Source organism: Aquarana catesbeiana, linkage group LG04 (assembly GCF_042186555.1).
Source record: "Aquarana catesbeiana isolate 2022-GZ linkage group LG04, ASM4218655v1, whole genome shotgun sequence".
In the NCBI taxonomy this organism is placed as follows: Eukaryota; Metazoa; Chordata; class Amphibia; order Anura; family Ranidae; genus Aquarana; species Aquarana catesbeiana.
Window position 1 is genome coordinate 410,680,052 of NC_133327.1, and position 20,637 is coordinate 410,700,688.

At 41.6% G+C, this 20,637-nt stretch overlaps 1 protein-coding gene across 1 annotated transcript in view; it reads left to right on the forward strand.

The window, feature by feature from the left end:
- AKAP7 (A-kinase anchoring protein 7) overlaps positions 1-19,080 on the forward strand; it is a 414,244-nt gene extending 395,164 nt beyond the window's left edge. The window contains exon 9 of the mRNA XM_073627283.1: positions 18,183-19,080. Coding sequence (XP_073483384.1) covers positions 18,183-18,373 — 191 coding nt within the window. The 3' untranslated portion in view covers positions 18,374-19,080. The remainder of the gene's footprint in view (positions 1-18,182) is intronic.
- The last annotated feature ends 1,557 nt before the right edge of the window (positions 19,081-20,637 follow it).

Here is a 20,637-nt window from a genome sequence, read left to right on the forward strand (position 1 = left end):
TTTTCAGGCCTCAAGTGGGATAGACCGCCAGTACACCAGGATTGATCAATTTACAGATATACTGTATATACCATAGTTTGTGGCCACTTTCCTACAGACTAAATAATAAACACTGATTTGGGTTATTGTCATCAAAGAAATGTAGCAGAATACATTCTTGCATAAATTAATGAAGAAAGATTATTTATTTGCAAAATGTTATAACAGAAGTGAAGAGAAAACTTTTTTTGTTTTTAGTTTATTTAGCAAAAAATAAAAACCACATGATTAAATACCAACAAAAGAAAGCTCTAACAGTGTTGCATAACTGCGCAATTGTCATTCAATTGTGACAGGGCTGAAAGCTGAAAATTTTCCTGGGCAGGAAACTACTTTTTTCCCTCAGTACTTACATTATATCTCTTTTTTTAAATAAAACATTTCATACAGGGTATATGTAGTGTGTACATAATACTTTTTTTTGCATCCCATGCTGGTCTCTAATAAGAAACCTCAGCACTAGCACCTCCCCATGTTGGCCTGGTATGGTTCAGGAAGGGGGGGCACTCGGATAAGGGTTTGGTATTGATTTTGGGGGGGATTTTTTCTGTGGGATTCAACATAAAATATACCATACCAAACCTGAAGGTATTCATTTCTGAATTTTAATTTCCAGCAGTTCTTTTGTTTACAGTGGGGGACCTGTTAAGTTTTCAGTTATTAAGAAAGCGGCAGCCGACTTGCCAGGCTACTTCTTCACAACCAGCTATTCACTGGTTGTTAAGGACACCAATGAGCCACCTGCTAAGAAAAAATAAAATGCTGAAAACCGGTGCTTAGCAGCATTTAGGAGCTTGTAGGAGCTGTCAGGGTTTTTTTCTGCTGGCAAATCTCTCTCAAAAATTCAAAAAAAAAAAAAAGGTTTTTTTTTTTGCTGCTCCTAGAAGCTGAAGCTTGAAAAATGCTTCTATCCTACAATAGTGTGCATGGACACAAAGGAAAACACTATTTGCTTCTAGGGGCCGAAAAAAATGCTCATAAATAGTTTCTAGAAGCTTAAAAATAAGCTAGTGGGCATGAAGCCTGACTTGCTGATCTTCGTATCTCACTACAAGTTTTCCTAGACTTTATGGGGTTTATTTACTAAAGCCGGAGAGTGCAGAATCAGTCTCACTTCTGCAGAGAAACCAATTAGCTTCTAAGCTCAGCTTGTTCAATTAAGCTTTGGCAATAAAACGTAGAAGCTGATTGGTTTCTATGCAGGAGTGAGACTTTAGTAAATAACCCCATCTGTCTGATTGAAAACACTATACTTTCTGCATTCTCTAAAGATATTAAACATCCACAGTTCTACTGGTAGACAGGGATCATGTAATCTTTGTATAGCCAGCATTTTCATCTTGTACAACTGAAAGTATGTGTATGCCCCTTCAAGTTCCTTAGTCCTGAGGGCAGGTGTTTCAAGTAAAGGATTCTGTTAATGCTACAGCATACAAAGGCATTTTAGACAGTTGTGTAATTTAGGCTCCTTTCACGGGTATGCGGTCTTGGGAGTGCGGTGAACTGTTCTGTTTAACGGTTTAGGTTTGATTCAAGTGTAAATTCTCATATGTGTGAACGGAGCCTTAGATTGTAAGTTCACCTTTTCAGGAAAAATTTTAGTCCATGCTGCACTCACCTCTGTGGGTGATGAGCTATAAGTGCCCACACACCAATTGTGATCCGGGAATTTTAAATCCCCACTATTCTTACCCTTCTTTCTTTAGGGCTTCCAGGGTGGATCAGAAAATCAAAATCACTTTTGATTGTTCAGTGCGACCATTTGTGTGAGTTAGTTCCCTTTTTTATTTTTTTTTATTTTTTGCTGAAAAGGTGAACTCACACTTTAACCTTGTGACAACAGTTTGAGACCCTTTTCTGTTCCAGCGTTACTGTGCCCCTATCTACTAAGCCATAAAGACATGGCTTAGGGCGTTTAGTGTGGGTAAATGTTGCTTTGGCTAAGTGGATACAATTTCCTACATACACTCTTTAACTTTAGAGAGGCTGTTATATCCACAAAGTGGAGGTGGGCAGTTGAGCAGGCACCTAATTTCTGCAATACATACACGTTTCCCCACGATTTTCGTGCGGCCATTGAATTTGAGTGATTGGGCATGTTGGACATTTTTTGAAAAACAAACAAATTTCAAATCAATAATGGCAGAATCGTGCAAGAAATATAATCAAAAAAGAAATATGCATGAGCTGTGACCTGGAAAGACTCCTCGCCACAAAATTTATTTTCTGTTGCAATATGAGGTGAAATTGAAGGCTTGGTTGGTCGAATTTCAAAATCAATGATGGCACCATCAGATTACAAAACGCACCAAATTTTTGATAATCAAAACAAAATTTATTCGGAATTCAACCCATGTATGGCCTGCATTACTCTCTGAAAAAAAAACAGCTTTTGAATCTTAAAGGAGTTTCAGGGTCAGTTTTGTAGAGAAAACATATTAGCAGATAGCTTGTGGCATTATGACTTTCATGTTGCTTGGAAATTCAAAGGATACTTTATGTAGCTATGTCCATGACAGACCAGTTTTTGGTTGTTGAAAAAATATGACATGATAAATATAGAGAGAGGCCAAATTATTGCTATACAGTATTTGTTTCCCCTATTGAGGTTTAAATGTGTTTCTGTATATGTGTTAAAGCGGAGTTCCACCCTTTCTTACACCCATGGCACCCACTAGTAGCAGATACCTGTCCAGAGGCGGCTCCCTAATTAGGCAAATTAGGCGGTCACCTAAGGCCTCCCGCTTACAGAGGCCTCGCGGCCGCCTAATTTGCCTCCCATGTGTTTGAGAATGGGAAGGAATGTCCCCTGGTCGGCGCCCCTGGGTCAGACTGGCTGTAGAATACACCAGCGCTGCATGTCCTAACAAGAGCTGCCTTCCCCTGGGCTCCCCTTTCACTCACTGTGTACAGCTTGGCTGCCTAAACACACTGCGCCACCCACCACACACTCTGCCAGGTTACATCATAAAAGGGCACTGCAGCCCTGTTCCCTGTATCCAATGAGGGTGCTGTTGACATCTCCCACCTCACCTACCACGTGTGCCTGGTTTTCTGTACTGTGTGTGCAGCGAGTGCTCGGAGGAGCATGAAGTTGCCAGGAGGTGGGGGAGACCGGAGATGACGGGGGAGGTGTTCCTAGGACCGGACACAGGTGAGCTGTGCCATTGCTGTTCATTATAGTGGCTCTGTACAGCATTGTCTATGGGAGCTGTATAGTGTGTGTGTTGGAGCAGACTCAGTCTGTATTAGGACATACCTGAAGTGTGGATATGGGATGGGCACTCCAAGTTACTGCTCTGTCATCTATTAGCTATGTGGGTATAAAGAGTACTGGCCCCCCACCACACCATTTACTTGCCACGGTGATGAAAAAAAAAATGCAAGCTATAGCCCTAGGGCCCTGCTGTTTAGAAGAGCTTACAATCTAATAGGGTGGGGCAGGTGGTAGAAAAGGTTGTAACTGTGGGGAATGAACTGATGGAAGTGGTAGGAGATTAGTTGGAGCCGTGATAGGCTTCCCTGAAGAGATGAGTTTTCAGGGATCTCCTGAAGGTAGCAAGAGTAGGGGATAGCCAGACCAGTGGAGGTAGCGAGTTCCAGAGGATGGGAGAGGCTCTAGAGAAATCCTGGAAATGAGCATGGGAGGAGGAGAAGAGAGCTTGAGAGTAGGAGGTCTTTAGAAGAGCGGAGAGGATGATTTGGGTGATATTTGGAGACAAGATTGGTGATGTAGCTTGGGGCAGAGTTGTGAATGGCTTTGTATGTTGTGTTTAGTATTTTGAATTTAATTCGCTGGGTGATTGCGAGCCAGTGTAGGGATTGGAGGAGAGGGTTGGCAGACACTGAGCGGTTGGTAAGGTGGATGTCTGGCAGCAGCATTCATGATAGACTGAAGAGGGTATAGCCCATGGAGAGGCAGGCCAATGAGAAGGGAGTTGCAATAGTCAAGGCGAGAGATAACAAGGGAGTGAATGAGGAGCTTGGTGGTTTCATTTGTTAAAAAGGGGTGAATTTTAGAGATGTTACGGAGGTGAATTCTACAAACTTTTGACAATGATTGGACTTGGGGCTTAAATGACAAGTCGGAGTCTAGGATTACACCTAGTACCGTGGCGTGAAGGGAGGGACTGATAGTTGCATTGTTGATTTTGATGGAAAAGTCATGGAGGGGGGCATGTGCAGGGGGGAATATTAATAGCTCAGTTTTAGAGAGATTTAACTTAAGGAAGTGGTGCGACATCCATGCTGATATGTCAGTTAGTAAGTTAGTAATGCGAGAGGAGACTGAAGGAGTGAGGTGAGGAGTAGACAGATAGATTTGGGTGTCATCGGCGTATAAGTGGTGTTGGAAGCCGTGGGCAGTTATCAAGTGACCAAGGGAGGAGGTGTAGATAGAGAAGAGAAGGGGTCCAAGAACAGAGCCTTGAGGGACCCCCACAGAAAGGGGCAATGGAGAGGAGGAGACAGTTTTAGGTAACACTGAAGGAGTGCTGTGATAGATAAGCAGAAAACCAGGATAGAGCAGAATCTTGGAGGCCAAGGGAATGTAGTTTATTGAGAAGGAGCAGGTGGTCAACAGTATCAAAGCCCGCAGAGAGGTCAAGTAGTAGGACTATATAGTATTGGCTGTTGGTTTTAGCAGTTAGTAAAATGTTAGTGAGTTTTAGTGAGGCAGTTTCCATGGAGTGCTGCAAGCAAAACCAAACTGTAATGGGTCAAGAAGGTTATTTTCACTGAGGTAGGAGCTAAGACGATTGTAGACTAAGCGTTCTAGAAGTTTAGAGGTGAAAAATGATGATTTTACCTAATTTCAGAGCGCCGATCGGCACTCACGTGATCCCCTGGCTCTCTCCTCTCCCTGTTTGACAGATGCAGCGGGCAGGGCCGAGATTCCCCCGCTGACCTCAGTCTGGAGAAGAGAGCCAGTGGGTTACGTGAGCGCCGATTGGTGCTCTCTTAGGGGACCAGGAGGATTATATAAAGTATTAAATGTTATTTCAGCAGCAGGAGGGGGGGGTGGACCCTGACACAGGAGCCGATAGGCAGGGGGGGAGAGGAGGACAGGAGAACTGCGGCTGATGGAGGCACGTAAACTGACCATGGTGTCAGGGCTCAGCAGCCATAATACACTGTGGTCAGTTTGCAGGGGGGAGGGCAGAAACTGGTAGGATCAGCCAGGTATTTTAGGTGTTACAAGGGGCCACCTCTGGCGGGTGTCACCTGGTGCGGACCGCCCCCCCCCCCCATAGTGACGCCACTGGATCTACGTCATATCTTGACTCCCTTTGACGCCTGGGATTGATGACACTAATATCCCAGTCAAGATATGAGGGGCTTCCTCTGCTTCTGCCATTGCATTATTTCTGCAATCAACACAGTGCGCCGGGCTGTGTCCTGACTGCGCAGGTGCAAGATCGGGAGGTGCGTGTTGCTAAGCCATCTGCACCAAATCCCAGAAACAAGTACAAGCGGGCCTCAATCCCACAGTAGCAATGTCTGCTGTCTGCATACCAGGGTCACTGTGAATAAATGAAGATTTAAAAGACACATCTATGATCACACTGATAACAGTTTACACTTTCGATTGTACTAGCAAAGAAAATCATGGGGGTGTTTTTTTTAACAAATTGACAAGGGGACTGGAACTCCGCTATAAAGATGGCTGTAGACCTCATAGTTTAGATGGTCTTCCAGACATAATCCACAATGTGTCTTTTTGGCAGTTTTAGGTAAAAAATAGTCGTATATACCAATAGAGCAAAGAGGAGGTAGCACAGGCTAAGTTTTCTAATCCTCGATCTTCCTCTTGACCCTAAGGGGTACCTGCTGGCTTCCAGAAAAATAGACTGTCTGTGGATTTCTATCATTTTGTGTCCGTTTCCAACTTACTGAATAATGTAGGCTCTAGGGATGCGATTGTGTGATCTTTGCTTCACCAACTAGAACTTTACCAATTACAGAAATGTTGAACTAGAACAAACATACAGGAACATAAATTCAGACTTCATTGGTGGTATGTGTGTTCTAGTCATAGTAGTGCTCAGCCCATTGCATTAGGGTATGCACCCCAAAGCTCAAACACACATGACTTTTTCTGCAGCCTCTGCTGCACAGTGAAGTGAATGAATAGGAAGTGATCTGTGCTGAGTGGTTTCCCGTTCATTTACAAACTGAAGCATAAGGGAAGCCAGCAGCACTGCGGGGCACCTGGCGCACGCCTATGGTTCCAGCTCAGAGAATCACTAACTAATGAAGCACGGATCAGGAAGCCAGTTCCAAAAATTGCAACCTTAGGAATCGAGTCTTCAGCTTTTATATTTTGTGCTCACCGATTGAGTTTATATGGTAGCAAACCAACTCAGTCTAACAATTGTGAGAATGTGATATGTGGGCAGCAAAATGTTCAGTCTGTCTACAATATAGACACAGTTGACATCTGGAAGCACAGGGATTCTCCACAATGTTTTAAAATCTATTTATTTTGTTTAAAGCGGAGCCCCAGCCCACCCCCCCCACCCCCTTTTCCAAAAAGTCTGTAGCTGCCGTTTTTTATTTTTTTTTTAACTACTTGACCTCCAGAAGGTTTTACCCCCTTACTCCCTGCCTGACGACCAGACCATTTTTTGCTATTCAGCACTACAATATATGCCTGACCACCAGACCATTTTTTGCTATTCAGCACTACAATATTTTAACTGGCAATTGTGAGATCATGTACGCAAATTAAACAGTGTATGCAAATTAAATTGTTATCATTTTTTTCCCCACACTAATAGAGCTTTCTTTTGGTGGTATTTGATCACTACTGTTTTTTTGTTTTTCTTCATTTTTTATTATATAAACAAAAAAAGACTGAACATGTTGAAAGAAAAATTATATATTTTTTAATTTCAGTTATAAAACATATTGAATAAAAAAAAATCCAATTTTTTTCTTAAATTGAGGCCACAATGTATTCTGCTAAATGTCTTTTGTTAAAAAAAAAATCCAATAAGTATATATTAATTGGTTTATGCGAAAGGTATAGCATCTACAAATCATGCTATGTATACTGGAATTTACGCAGCTATAGATGCTATACTGTAATGGCGGTGAGCAGCGACATTGTGTGACTAACAATATGCAGTGTTTTACCTTGTACAAGGAGAAAATAAAAATCCGGATGGCCGCACTCCGACGAAATATAAATTCTTTATTGATATCAGTCCATACAGCAAGGTTTTGTTTTTTCCTTGTACATGGTCTGCATGTTGAGCCACACCCACACCTGAGGAGGGAGGAGATCTTTTGGAACCAGACACCTGGACCTGGTTCTTCTTTAATGTTTTACCTTACTATCTGGCTGTTTTTTTCTCCCCGCTTTGCAGCCAGGCCAATGTTCCCTGTACACAGAGTTCTGTGTTTTTGTAAACACAGAACTCTGTGTGTTATTGGGCACAACCAATCAGCTGACTTCAGCCAAAATCATTGGCTGAAATCAGCTGCCAAACTTGTGCTGTGTCCAATCACAATCAATGCGTGCCACTGAACCTGGAAGAAAGGGTCGATGTACAGGTACGGGAATGTGTCTGCACCTGCCGCCCCCTCGCAGTATATGTACTGGGAGCAGACGGCAAGTGATTAATGATGGCTCATTTGTTTACATTCTGCTGTCCCTGGGAATCCCCAGCTGACATTGCTAATGAGTCACTGGTTGTTAGGACGCCGGCAGGTGCTGACTCCTTAACAGCCATCACCTGTGAATTGAGCAGTCTCCTTCCCCTACAAAAAAACTTAGTGGCATGAAAAATACATCAAACATTTAAAAATCCATTTGAAGTTGCAGCTGCACTAGTGTAACCTAGCCTAAAAATACCAATGTTGTTAAGACCTACACCATACTTTCTCTCTGAGGGCTTTGCTCAGGTAGATTATTAAAACAGCCTGTGCCATTTCTCAGTCTGAGATTGATAATTTAATAATGTCAGTGACATTTTCCATAATCCAATGATAATAATGACACAATACAGATGTTACAGGTAATGTACATAGCAGTTGTTCTGCCCTTTCAACAATTATTTCTTTGGCATGTCTTTTAGTGTCACTGAGCTTTTTGACATTTTGAATTAAACATCAGACTTGTTTCATAAAGGTTTACTTATTCATACTGCTTACGCATTATTTTGAATGTGCTGTCTTAGATCTCCCTGTTTTAGCAATGAACAGGAGTGGATAATGTCACACAAACAGTGGCATTTCTGAGCTCTCTAGAGGACCGTTTGTAACATTTTAGAGAAGTGCTTCGATTTTTCCAAGTAAATGTTGAGCTGTCATCAGACAAACCTATACAGACCATTATGACCTTTAGTTTTATCATTTGGTTCCTGTTATTGCAGTTTAGCAAAATGGTTTTGAAGTATGAGTGACACTATCTGTTATTTTATTATGTGGAGATTACTTTTTCAAGACAAGTATTGATGTAGTAGTTTTCTTACTCACAACAATATGCTTTTACATCCGTGTGAAAAGTTTGTGTTTTGTCACTTAAACTATTGATGTTGCCAAAACGTAGCTGTACATGTTGAATTTTATAGATGAACATTTGTGTGTTGTAATGTCCAGCAGTATAACATAGATCCTTCTGCAACTGTACCCAAAGCTGACCTATACAGCCCTCCCAAGTTCAACAACCCCCCTTTTTCATATGGTGACCATCTTACCACAAATTTCCCATATTTATAGCTCACAAGAAGGCTTTAAATATTTGCTATTTAGAACTGCTCTTCAGTATGTCAGGCAGCTGGAGGATATACTTCGCTTTACTACAAGTTTTGTTCTGGGGGTCTGAACAATCAGCCCATGGTCCACCTTGTATTATCAGGTCTCCTAGTGACTTGCAACCCCCACTGACACTTGCACTAACCATGGCACTCTTCCCAGACAAGCTCACTGCTATAGATCAAACACAAATTACAAAAACCATGGGCTGTGGCTCTTTCTACAGGCTCACCTCTATGGACCAGCCACAAATTACAAAACAATTGTAGATTGTGGCCCTTTTCACCATACTGACTGGTTTTGCCGATCTTATCTTATCTTATCTCAGTACAGGTTTCCTAGACAGTCAGCTTCTAACCTCAGCTTGTTCAAGTAAGTTTTGGCAATAAAACCTGAAATCTGATTTCTGTTTCTATGCAGAAGTGAGACTGATTTTGCACTCTCCAGCTTTAGTAAATAAGCCCCTATCTGAGTTTTTGAAAACAATATGCTTTCTGCATTTTCTAAAGATATTAAACATCCACAGTTCTACTGGTAGACAAGGGATCATGTAATCTTGGTATAGCCAACATTTTCATCCTGTACAACTGAAAGTATGTGTATACCCCTTCAAATTCCTTAGTCCTGAGTTTAGGTGTTTCAAGTAAAAGTGTTCTGCTACAGCATACAAAGGCATTTTAGACAGTTTTGCAATTTCACATGTATGCGGCTGCGGGAGTCCGGTGCAGTTCTGTTCACCGGTTCAGGTGCGATTCAAGTGCGAATTTTTACCTGAAATTGCACCCAAACCAGACTGAAAAACGCACATGACTCTTTAAAACCTCACCGTGGCCGCCCCACACATGTGTGAACCGGCCGCATTAAGAATGCAGTTCAAAATGTATCCGATTCGCATATATGTGAACAGAGCCTTAAATTGTAAGTTCACCTTTTGAGAAAAAAATAAAATATAGACACCCTACATCCCACCTCCCCGACCCCCCCCCCAGTCTACGCTGTACCCTCTGTGGGTGATGAGCTATAAGTGCCCACACAGCCAGTGTGGTCCGGGGATTTTAAATACCCTCCCTAGTATTCCTCCCCTTCTTTCTTTAGGGCTATCAGGGTGGATCAGAGCACTATTGATTGGTCAGCGTCGGCTTGTGACCATTTGTGTGGGTTAGTTCACTTTTTCATTTTTTCTGATAAGGTGAACTTACACTTTAACCTTGTGACAACAGTTAGAGACCCTTTCCTGTTCCAGCATTACTGTGCCCCGTCTACTAAGAGGATACAATTTCGCACATACACTTTTTAACTTTCTCAAAAGAATGAAGGCTGTTAGATCCACAAAGTGGACGTGTGCAGTTGGGCATGCACCTAATTTCTGCAATACATACATGTTTCCCCACGATTTTCACGCGGCCATCAAATTTGAGTGATCAGGCATAGTTTAGTCTAGTCAATGGTGGGAGAATCGTGCGAGAAATATAATCAAAAAAGAAACGTGCATGAGCTGTGACTCCTAGAAAAAGATTCCTAGCCATAAAATGTATTTTCTGTTGCACCATGAGGTGAAATTGAAGGCTTGGTTAGTTGGATTTCGAAATCAATGGTGGTACCATCAGATTACAAAGCGTACAATATTTCTGGTTTTCTAAAGAAAATTAATTTGACCCATATATGGTCTGCATTACCTTCTAAAAATAAATCGGCTTTAGAATCTTAACCACTTGCTTACTGGGCACTTAAACCCCCCTCCTGTCCAGACCAATTTTCAGCTTTTAGTGCTGTCGCACTTTGAATGACAATTGCGCGGTCATACAACACGGTACCCAAATGAAATTTTTATCATTTTTTTCCCACAAATAGAGCTTTCTTTTGATGGTATTTGATCACCTCTACGGTTTTTATTTTTTGTTAAAAAAAAATTTAAAAAGACAGAATTTTTTTTTAAAAATTATATTTTTTTTATATTTTGTTATCAATTTTCGCAAACAGTTAATTTTTCTCCTTCGTTTATGTACGCCAATGAGGCGGCACTGATGGGCACCGATAGGTGGCAGTGATGAGCACTGATGGGTGGCGGTTATGGGCACTGATGGGTGGCAGTGTTGGGCACTGATTGGGCACTGACTGATGGCAGCACTGCTAGGTGGCACTAATAAGTGGCACTTGTGGGCATTGATAGGTGGCACTTGTGGGCATTGATAGGTGGCACTTGTGGGCTTTAATAGGTGGCACTTGTGGGCTTTAATAGGTGGCACTTGTGGGCACTGTGGGCACTGGCAGATGGCACTTGGAGGCACAGATGAGGCATCTGTGCCTCCTTCCTCTTCGGGACCGATGTCCCTTTGACATGAGCCGGTGATCGGCTTTTTTTTCCTCCTCACGCTGTCAGCGTGAGGAGAAAACGAAACCGATCACCGAGCTTTTGTTTACATCATGTGACCAGCTGTCATTGGCTGACAGCTGATCACATGGTAAGGGGCCGGGACCGGCCCCTTACTCGGATCTGTGATCACCTGAGTCTCCGTGACTCGGTGATCACAGCGCGCACACCGCGCGCCCTGCAGGGTGCGCGCGGTGCGCGTGCATAGGGGAGGACGTCATATGACGTCCTCCCGGAGATTGAGGTCCGCGCTGTAGCCGTCATTCGGCTATGGCCCGAACCTCAAGTGGTTAAAGGAGTTTCAAGGTCAGTTTTGTAGAGAAGACTAGCAGATAGCTTGGTGGCATTATGAACTTCATGTTGCTAAGTGACAAAATACAAACTTTTCACACAGATGTAAAAGCGTTTTGTTGTGAGTAAAAAAACTACTACATCAATACTTCTCATGAAAAAGTAATCTCCACATAATAAAACAAACGGACAGTATCGCTCATACTAGCAGAAAAATTGTAGATCGTGGCCCCTTCACCAGACTGAAAAAAACCTAGAGCTTATAGTCCCCAAACGCATCAAGTTACAGGCCCTAGACTCAAGCAACACATTGAAATTTCATCCAGTAAACTTAAACCGTGGTCACCCATGCCAGCTACATACTTTGCAATGGGTCCTGTGACCCACTCAGCTCCTCAGGACGTATAAAAATCCACACACTGCAATTCCCCCCAGGCTTATGTCCACCAGTCACACTCCATCTATTGACTGATGAGCATTCATGACCACAGGATGAATGACCTATGATCAGCCCACACCCCAAGAGTCACAAACTGAAAGTGTCAAGGGGTATGTAAAAATATACCCTTTTCTGACATACAGATAATATGCTCTGACATACAGGTATGCAGTGACATACACTATATTACCAAAAATATTGGGACACCTGCCTTTACGCGCACAGTCTCCACTCTATTTCATCTGAAAGGTTTTCAATCGGGTTGAGGTCAGGACTCTGTGCAAGCTAGTCAAGTTCCTCCACCCCAAACTCACTCATCCATGTCTTTATGGACCTTGATTTGTGCACTTGTCCAAATCATTTGGTAGAGGGGGGATTATGGTGTTCCATCCATAAAGTGTACTTTACATAAATCCACAACATTCTCCTTCAGCAACACCATTTGGGAAATATATATATATATATCTATATATATATATATATATAGATATATATATATATATATATTTTTTTTTTTACTCACTCCTTCAGCACTGTTGCTATGGGGTCCCTTCTATTCTGCCACTTCCTCTCCATGCCGATTGATGTCATTTACCCCCGGCGCCTGTGCTTGTCAGTGCTCCTGGGAGATGTGTGTCATCCTTTCCCAGGAGTCAGTGGGCAGCGCCGAGGGCTAGCATCGCGTTCTTTAGGAACCGGAAATGATGCCATGAAACATAACAACGGGGCAGGTACTTCCCCCTTCGCCGACCGTTGTTAGATCATATTCCTTTCTCTGTGCCCTGTGTAAACAGCGCACGCGCGAGAACGTGAGGTGCATGCTGGGTAGCCAGCATCACCATATCCAGGAAGAGAATGCCAGTGGGCCTCACATGCCCACACTAGCGATGGAAGCGCTCTGCAGAGCACAAATAAAAAGTAAGTACTATAAAAAAAAGTGAATTAAGCAGCAATTTCAGTAATAACATTGATTGTTAGTGTTTAAATAGTTTAATAGAATGGAATACATTGACAAATGAAAAATAAAAATCTAGGTGGAACTCCACTTTAAGGCGTCAGCTTACCAAGGCATTTTGGACACTTTCATGCTCCCAACTCCCGACCTAACAAATGCACTTCTGAAAGAATGGTCAAACATTCCCATAGACGTACTCCTAAACCTTGTGGACAGCCTTCCCAGAAGAGTTAAAGCTGTTATAGCTGCAAAGGGTGGGCCAACTCAATATTGAACGCTATGAACTAAGACTGGGGTGCCATTAAAGTTCATGTGCGTATAAAGGCAGGTGTCAAAATACTTTTGGTAATATAGTGTATCTGTCTGCTTAACAGGTTTGGGGACTTGCTAGGCTGGTCCTAAGGCATTGGTGAATTCTTATCTACAAAGTCTAACTTTGCAAAACTGTAATTGTGCTTTGTTTTACCCTCATTTAAAAATAAAATATTAAAAATAAAAAACAAAAAGAAAAAAATCACATATACTTAGGTATTCACAGCCTTTGCTCAATACTTTGTTGAAGCACCTTTGTTACCAATTACAGCCTCAAGTATTTTTGAGTATGATGCCAAAAGCTTGGCACACCTATTTTTGAGCACTTTCTCCCATTCTTCTTTGCAAGACCTCACAAGTTCCATCTTGTTGGATGGGGAGCATTGGTGCACAGCCATTTTCAGATCTCTCCAGAGATGTTAAATCAGGTTCAAGTCTGGGCTATGGCTGGGCAACTCAAGGACATTCACAGAGTTGTCCCGTAGCCTCTCCTTTGTTATAATGGCTGTGTGCTTAGAGTGGTTGTCCTGTTGGAAGATGAACCTTCACCTCAGCCTGAGGTCCAGAGCGCTCTGGAGCAGGTTTTCATCAAGGATGTCTCTGTACATTGCTGCATTCTTCTTTTCCTTGATCCTGACTAGTCTCCCAGTTCCTGCCGCTGAAAAACATCCACACAGCATGATGCTGCCACCACCATGCTTCACTGTAGGGATGGTATTGGCCAGGTGATGAGCGGTGCCTGGTTTCCGCCAGACATGACGCTTGCCATTTAGGCCAAAGAGTTCAATCTTTGTTTCATCAGACCAGAGAATTTTGTTTCTCATGGTCTGAGAGCCCTTCAGGCAAACTCCAGGTGGCTGTTGTGTGCCTTTCACTGAGGAGTGGCTTCCGTCTGGCCACTTTACCATACAGGCCTGATTGGTGAAGTGCTGCAGAGATTCTCCTCTCTCCACAGAGAAATCCTGGAGCTCTTTCAGAGTGACCATCGGGTTCTTGGTCACTTCCCTAAGGCCCTTCTCCCCAAGTGCTCAGTTTGGCGAGCTCTTGGAAGACAAAAACAAAAAACAATCAGCGCAAACACAATGCAAGAACGTGAAAAAATGCAAGCTGACCACTATAGGCAATCACATACACCTACGGAATAATCAATAAAACAGTGGTAAGTGCAGCGCAAAAAATAATTTAAATAAAAGAAAAGTCAAATCCGGAAAAATTAACGGCAATAACCGGACAGATGGAATAATAGGATCCCTCATGAAGAAAGTGGAAAAGTCCTTCCAATCTTACGTGACAATTCCTCCTCCACATAAGCCCAAATAAGCTTACCAGAGTTGGTGGACCTCCCTATCACAGAAGGTCAAAAACGCATTTATCCCCACAGGGATGTTGTGAACCTCACATACGGCTTGAGCGGTCCTCGATCCAAACACATAGGGCTCCTGTCCAGCAGTGCAATCCAACAGCAAAAGGAGAGACCTCAAAAGACTGGTGGTAACAATGGTGTAAAAATCGTCCCAAAAAGAAAAAAAGGGAACACTAAGTGTACTCTGTCTTTTATTAAAAAATGCGAGTATAAAAGTAAAGTGCTCACTAGCGCAATAAAAGTATTAGTAAAACACAATAAAACATGATCCGCAGATCCAATGCATAGAGGTGGCAGCGGGTGACGTCCGTGCAACAAGCTCTGTCCCTGTACGCGGCGTTACGTCCCAATTGGACTTCGCCAGCAAGGGGTGGAACTGAGGAGTCACCCAGCAACTTTAAATAGAACGGCTGGTGTCTGCAAAGAAAGCCGCGAGACCGGAAGTATGAGTTACTTCTAAAAGCGGACAATTCACCCAGCGGAGACACCAGCGAAAGAGACAAATAAGTAAATATATAAAAATAAAACACAAGATAATTGCCAACTGGCCATACCAGTGCAAATAATCAATAAAAAATGGACACAAAGTACCCGCGGCCATGTCTTTTACAAATTAAAAAACAAAAACTATAATACACTATATGGGACAATAAAACAGCTGAAAAAATATACAGATAAGAATTATTCATATATATGCAAAATATAATACCAGTGTTATTTATCTGATATAAAACAGTTGAGATCAAATTCAACATTTAACCCCCTCGGGACCCCAACCTTAGTTTCATGAATCCACGGGGATTCACGTTGACTCAACTGCCTTATATAATTACCTCTTCTCCAATGTTTATTTACTTTTTCCAGACCCCAGAACTGCAAGCTTCTCGGGTCCTGATTATGGAAAATTTTTAAATGCTTGGAGTTATTGTGTGATACGAGACCCTTTTAATGTTATTTACATCAAAGAAAATAGAATTTTCAACTTTCTTTCAGGATTCTATGCTTGCGGGAAATGCCCAGCCTGTAAGAAGTGTAAACATAATCTTAAAAGAAGGAAAGAATTCACCGCCTCAGCGACTAATAAGAAATATCAAATAAAAAATCTCATCATGTGCAATACAGTAGGAGTTGTCTACATGTTGCATTGTGATTGCCGTCTCCAATCTCCCTACAAAATGTAGGGAGAAGCTCTCGACCTATGGATGTCCACATACCTGAACATGTAAATAACATTAAAAGGGGTCTCGTATCACACAATGTCTCCAAGCATTTTAAAATTTTCCATAATCAGGACCCGAGAAGCTTGCAGTTCTGAGGTCTCAACTGTTTTATATCAGATAAATAGCACTGGTATTATATTTTGCATATACATGAATAATTCTTATCTGTATACTTTTTCTGCTGTTTTATTGTCCCATATAGTGTATTATAGTTTTGTTTATTAATTTATAAAAGAGATGGCCGCGGGTACTTTGTGTCTGTTTTTTATTGATTATTTGCACTGGTATGGCCAGTTGACAATTATCTTGTCTTTTATTTTTATATATTTTCTTATTTGTCTCTTCCGCTGGTGTCTCCACTGGGTGAATTGTCCGCTTTTAGGAGTAACTCATACTTCCGGTCTCGCGACTTTCCTTGCAGATACCAGCCGTTCTATTTAAAGTTGCTGGGTGACTCCTCAGCTCCACCCCTTGCTGACGAAGTCCAGTTGGGATGTAACGCTGCGTACGGGGGGCGGAACTTGTTGCACGGACATCACCCGCTGCCACCTCTATGCATTGGATCTGCGGATCATGTTTTATTGTCATTTACTAGTACTTTTATTGCGCTAGTGAGCCTTTACTTTTATACTTGCATTTTTTAATAAAAGACGGAGTACACTTGGAGTGTTCCCTTTTTTCTTTTTGGGACGATTTTTACACCATTGTTACCACCGGTCTTTTGAGGTCTCTCATTTTGCTGTTGGATTGCACTGCTGGACAGGAGCCCTATGTGTTTGGATCGAGGACCGCTCAAGCCGTATGTGTGGTTCACAACATCCCTGTGGGGATAAATGCGTTTTTGACCTTCCGTGATAGGGAGGTCCACCAACTCTGGTAAGCGTATTTGGGCTTATGTAGTGGAGGAATTGTCAGGTAAGCTTGGAAGGAGTTTCCCACTTTCTTCACGAGGGATCCTATTATTCCATCTGTCCGGTTATTGGAGTTAATTTTTCCGGATTTGACTTTTCTTTTCTTTTATTTAAATTATTTTTTGCGCTGCACTTACCACTGTTTTATTGGGCTCTAGGAAGAGTCCTCGTGGTTCTAAACTTCTTCCATCTACGGATGATGTAGGCCACTGTACTCATTGGGACCTTCAATGCTGCAGAAATTTTTCTGTACCCTTTCCCAGATGTGTGCCTCAATATAATCCTGTCTCGGAGGTTTACAGACAATTCCTTGGACTTCATTGCTTGGTTTTAACTCTGACATGCACTGTTAACTGTGAGGCCTTATATAGACAGATGTCTGCCTTTCAAAATCATGTCCAATCAACTGAATTTTTCACAGGTGGACTTCAATCAAGTTGTAGAAACATCTCAAGGATGATCAGTGGAAACAGGATGCACCTGAGCTCAATTTTGAGTGTCATGGCAAAAGCTGTGAATACTTATGTACATGTGATTTTATTTATTTTTTATTTTGAATAAATTTGCAAAGATTTCAAACAAACTTCTTTCACGTTGTCATTATGGGGTATTGTTTGTAGAATTTTGAGGAAAATAATTAATTTAATCCATTTTGGAGTAAGGCTGTAACATAACAAAATGTGGGAAAAGTGAAAGGCTGTGAATACTTTCCAGATACACTGTAGGTATCAGTCATAAAGAATTATGTAATCAAAAGTAATCTTAATTTTAAAAGCAGACCTAATGTTCTATATATATTTTTAATGGTAAGTGCTCGCATGCTAAATATAACCTCTCAAAGTGACTACAGTATACCTGAAAATGTCTTTCACCAATTTTTCCCCAGAATGTCAACATCATCTTTGTTTAGGCATTATTTAGGGTAGGCATCGGTTTCCAGAACAATGATGCCAGCCCAGTGAAGATGAAATACTATAAGTCCCACTGCCTGCACACTAGGCTTTATGTTCTTGGCTGTGTGCCTATAGGATGTTTCATAGTGATCAGCACCCCTGCTGCCTCACTCCGTGAACTGTGAGGAAATTGGAATGTTAAAACTGCCTGAATCGGGCCCAAATGATATTCTCTTAGCATGCTTTTTTTAGGCAGACTTAACTCCAGGAAGACAGCTTTATACCCAAATAAAATACAGAATATAACCAAGCAAATACTCATATAGTATGTCCAATCCATTGCACCTGGCAACCTGGCTGCTCTCTTTTTCTGCAATCTGCATGTGTCAATGCTGGTAGTTCTCTCTGATACCAGGCAATCCATGGTGACGGCTGGATTCAGGCACACTTACTGTTACACATACTCGTTTTTATGTGAAGTCAATTATTTTTACTATAAACATTTCATTGCAATTTCTGTTAGTACTTGAGATTAGAATTGCTGTGTCGATGACTGATAGTGTTTAGATTAACCCCTACCTTTTTTAAAACTTATTAGGAACTTGCTTTTTTCTGTTGTGGTGTGTAGGTCATAAGAATGGACGAGAACCTGATGATGCTGAGCTGGTGAGCTTAAGCAAAAGGCTGGTGGAAAATGCCGTACTGAAGGCTGTACAGCAGTACATAGAGGAAACACAGCAGGCCAAAGCCAAACAGATTGATGGGATCTCGCTGGAGCCTGGCATTATTCATGAGAAAATTGAAAACAATATCAAATAACAATTACAGCCTCTGTTGACAAAAAAAAAAAAAAAATCAACTTGAAACTTTTGGTTGCATTAAAGAGACGCCTACTTTTCTACTCAGGTGCATATTAGATGGGAATTTGTGGACAGCATACCTCTATGGCAACATTTACACAGATGGATTTATTTAGTGATATTTCCTGACAAACCTGTTTGCATTGCAGAAAAACCAAACTACAAAAAAGGGGAAATGGCAAGAGTCCTACAATGAACTACAATGAATTTATTGTGTAGCTTGAAGAACAATAGGAGCCTTTTGCTATGCCTTGTTAAATAGCAGAGAATGGCCAACCAAGAGGCCTTACAAGATGGCAAAGCCCTGTCATCTTTATTTCTAAATGGGGATAATTTTGTCACTTCAAGCCGAAGTTCCCTTCTCCATTACTACTAATGTTGCGGTGGCAACCCTACAAAGACTATGCTAATTTCAATGCTGGATGTTCCTCAGAGAAAATACAGTATATTCACTATGTATTATTGTACTGGTTCTCTAATGTATTGTGACACTATGCAGTATTTCTTGATGACCATTCTTCATGAAGAAAATCTATTTTTTGACAAGCGTAATGGATTTTTTCTATATAAATGTGTGGCCAAAAATCACAATATATGTATAGTTGATCACAGACATTTTCTGTATGTCCGGTGTACAATAATGTTATTCTTTCCTTCAGGCAGGAGATATAATGATGGAAACAAGCAGGCTACCTTGCAAAGGGAGTTGAAACCTCTGTTGGACAAAGTGAAAGACATTAAGGCTGTGCTCGCTCTTCCAGAGACACGGGAAAAAATATACCGAGAAGTTTTTGGTAAAACACTGATTACACAAAACAACGGTCAGATGTTGCCTTTGGAGACTATATGAGTATTTTGGGATGGGACGAATTAAAAGAGACTATAGCATTATGGTTAAATTTGTGTAACTCTGCATTATATTTACAAAATATTCTAAACCACACTCAATACTGACAGCCATTTCATGTAACTCTCCACAAAGTTCTGACATACATGCAAGCTTATGTTATTTACGATTACTTTGTATATCATTTCTAGAAATTGTAGCCAGGTTTACTGTATCAATGTGAATATTTTTTTTTTTTTACAGTAAATAATGACTGTAGGGCTGACATTTTGCCACTATACAGACAGACTGGTTCAATTCTTTACCATGCTACTGTTTTGTCAATGGTGATAATACATAAGCGCTGGTGGAAAGAGAAAACAAAAGTGCTGCTCAAAGCCACTTATATACATTGGTAATTTTGCTAGCACAGGTTTGAAAATAAAGTGTTGCTCTGGACCCCACTTGCACTTTTCTTTGCCCCTAATTTTAATTTATGGCCATCACAGTGGCAAACACATAGTGCTTACAGAAACAAGTTGTGTATTAAGCTTTCCCAAAGAAAGTTACAGAATACAACCTAAAAGTGAATGTAGTCGAAGGCCTCTTTCACACGGGCAATCCGATCAGGTCCACCTGTCAGTTTTTCAGGGAGACGTGAAGGGATGGTCAATCCATTTACACTCCCCTACTTCTGTGTCCAAACTGGTTCGCTGAAAAAAAAAAAAAACGGAAGGGGATCCGTCCTCTTCTTTTTAGGCATATTGGATCAGAGGATAGTCGGGTGTAAATGGACAGATGGAGATCGTTTACTCCCAGCCGCCCATTGAGCAGAACGGGCTTTGTCCTTGTCTGCTCTGCAGAAAAGGATGTGTCATCTGCTCACTCTGCTATGATCAGCAGGAGATCTGTGAGCTGGTCTCCAGCGGATCAGAACAGATTCCACATGCAATTCCCCCCATGTGAAAGGGGCCTTATAAGAGCATGTGTAACAACACAGTTGAGTACTGTAAGGGCTCATGCACACTGCAGATCAAAAAAAAAAAGTTGTTTTTACAGGCATTTGAGCCTTTATTTCTCTGCCTAAAATCTTGAAGAAGCTTGTGCTCTTTTGTGCTCTTCTTGCACGTTTTTATTGAGCTTTTTTGAGCATAAGCATTTTTTTCACAAACCCTCCCCTCAGCTCCTTTTTCCTTTCCATCTTTTCTGCTCGAAAGCTCAAAAACGCAAGTTTGGAGGGTGGGGGGTGGGGGGTTCTGCCTGTAAGAGCATATGCCTGTAAAGTTCTGAAAGAGCCATGGTGTCCATGGACACACTGGCTAACATGGAGGGGGAGTTTCTAGGCAGAAAAAAAATTTGAGCTAAAAAAGGCTCAAAAGCCTGTAGAAGCAGCTTAT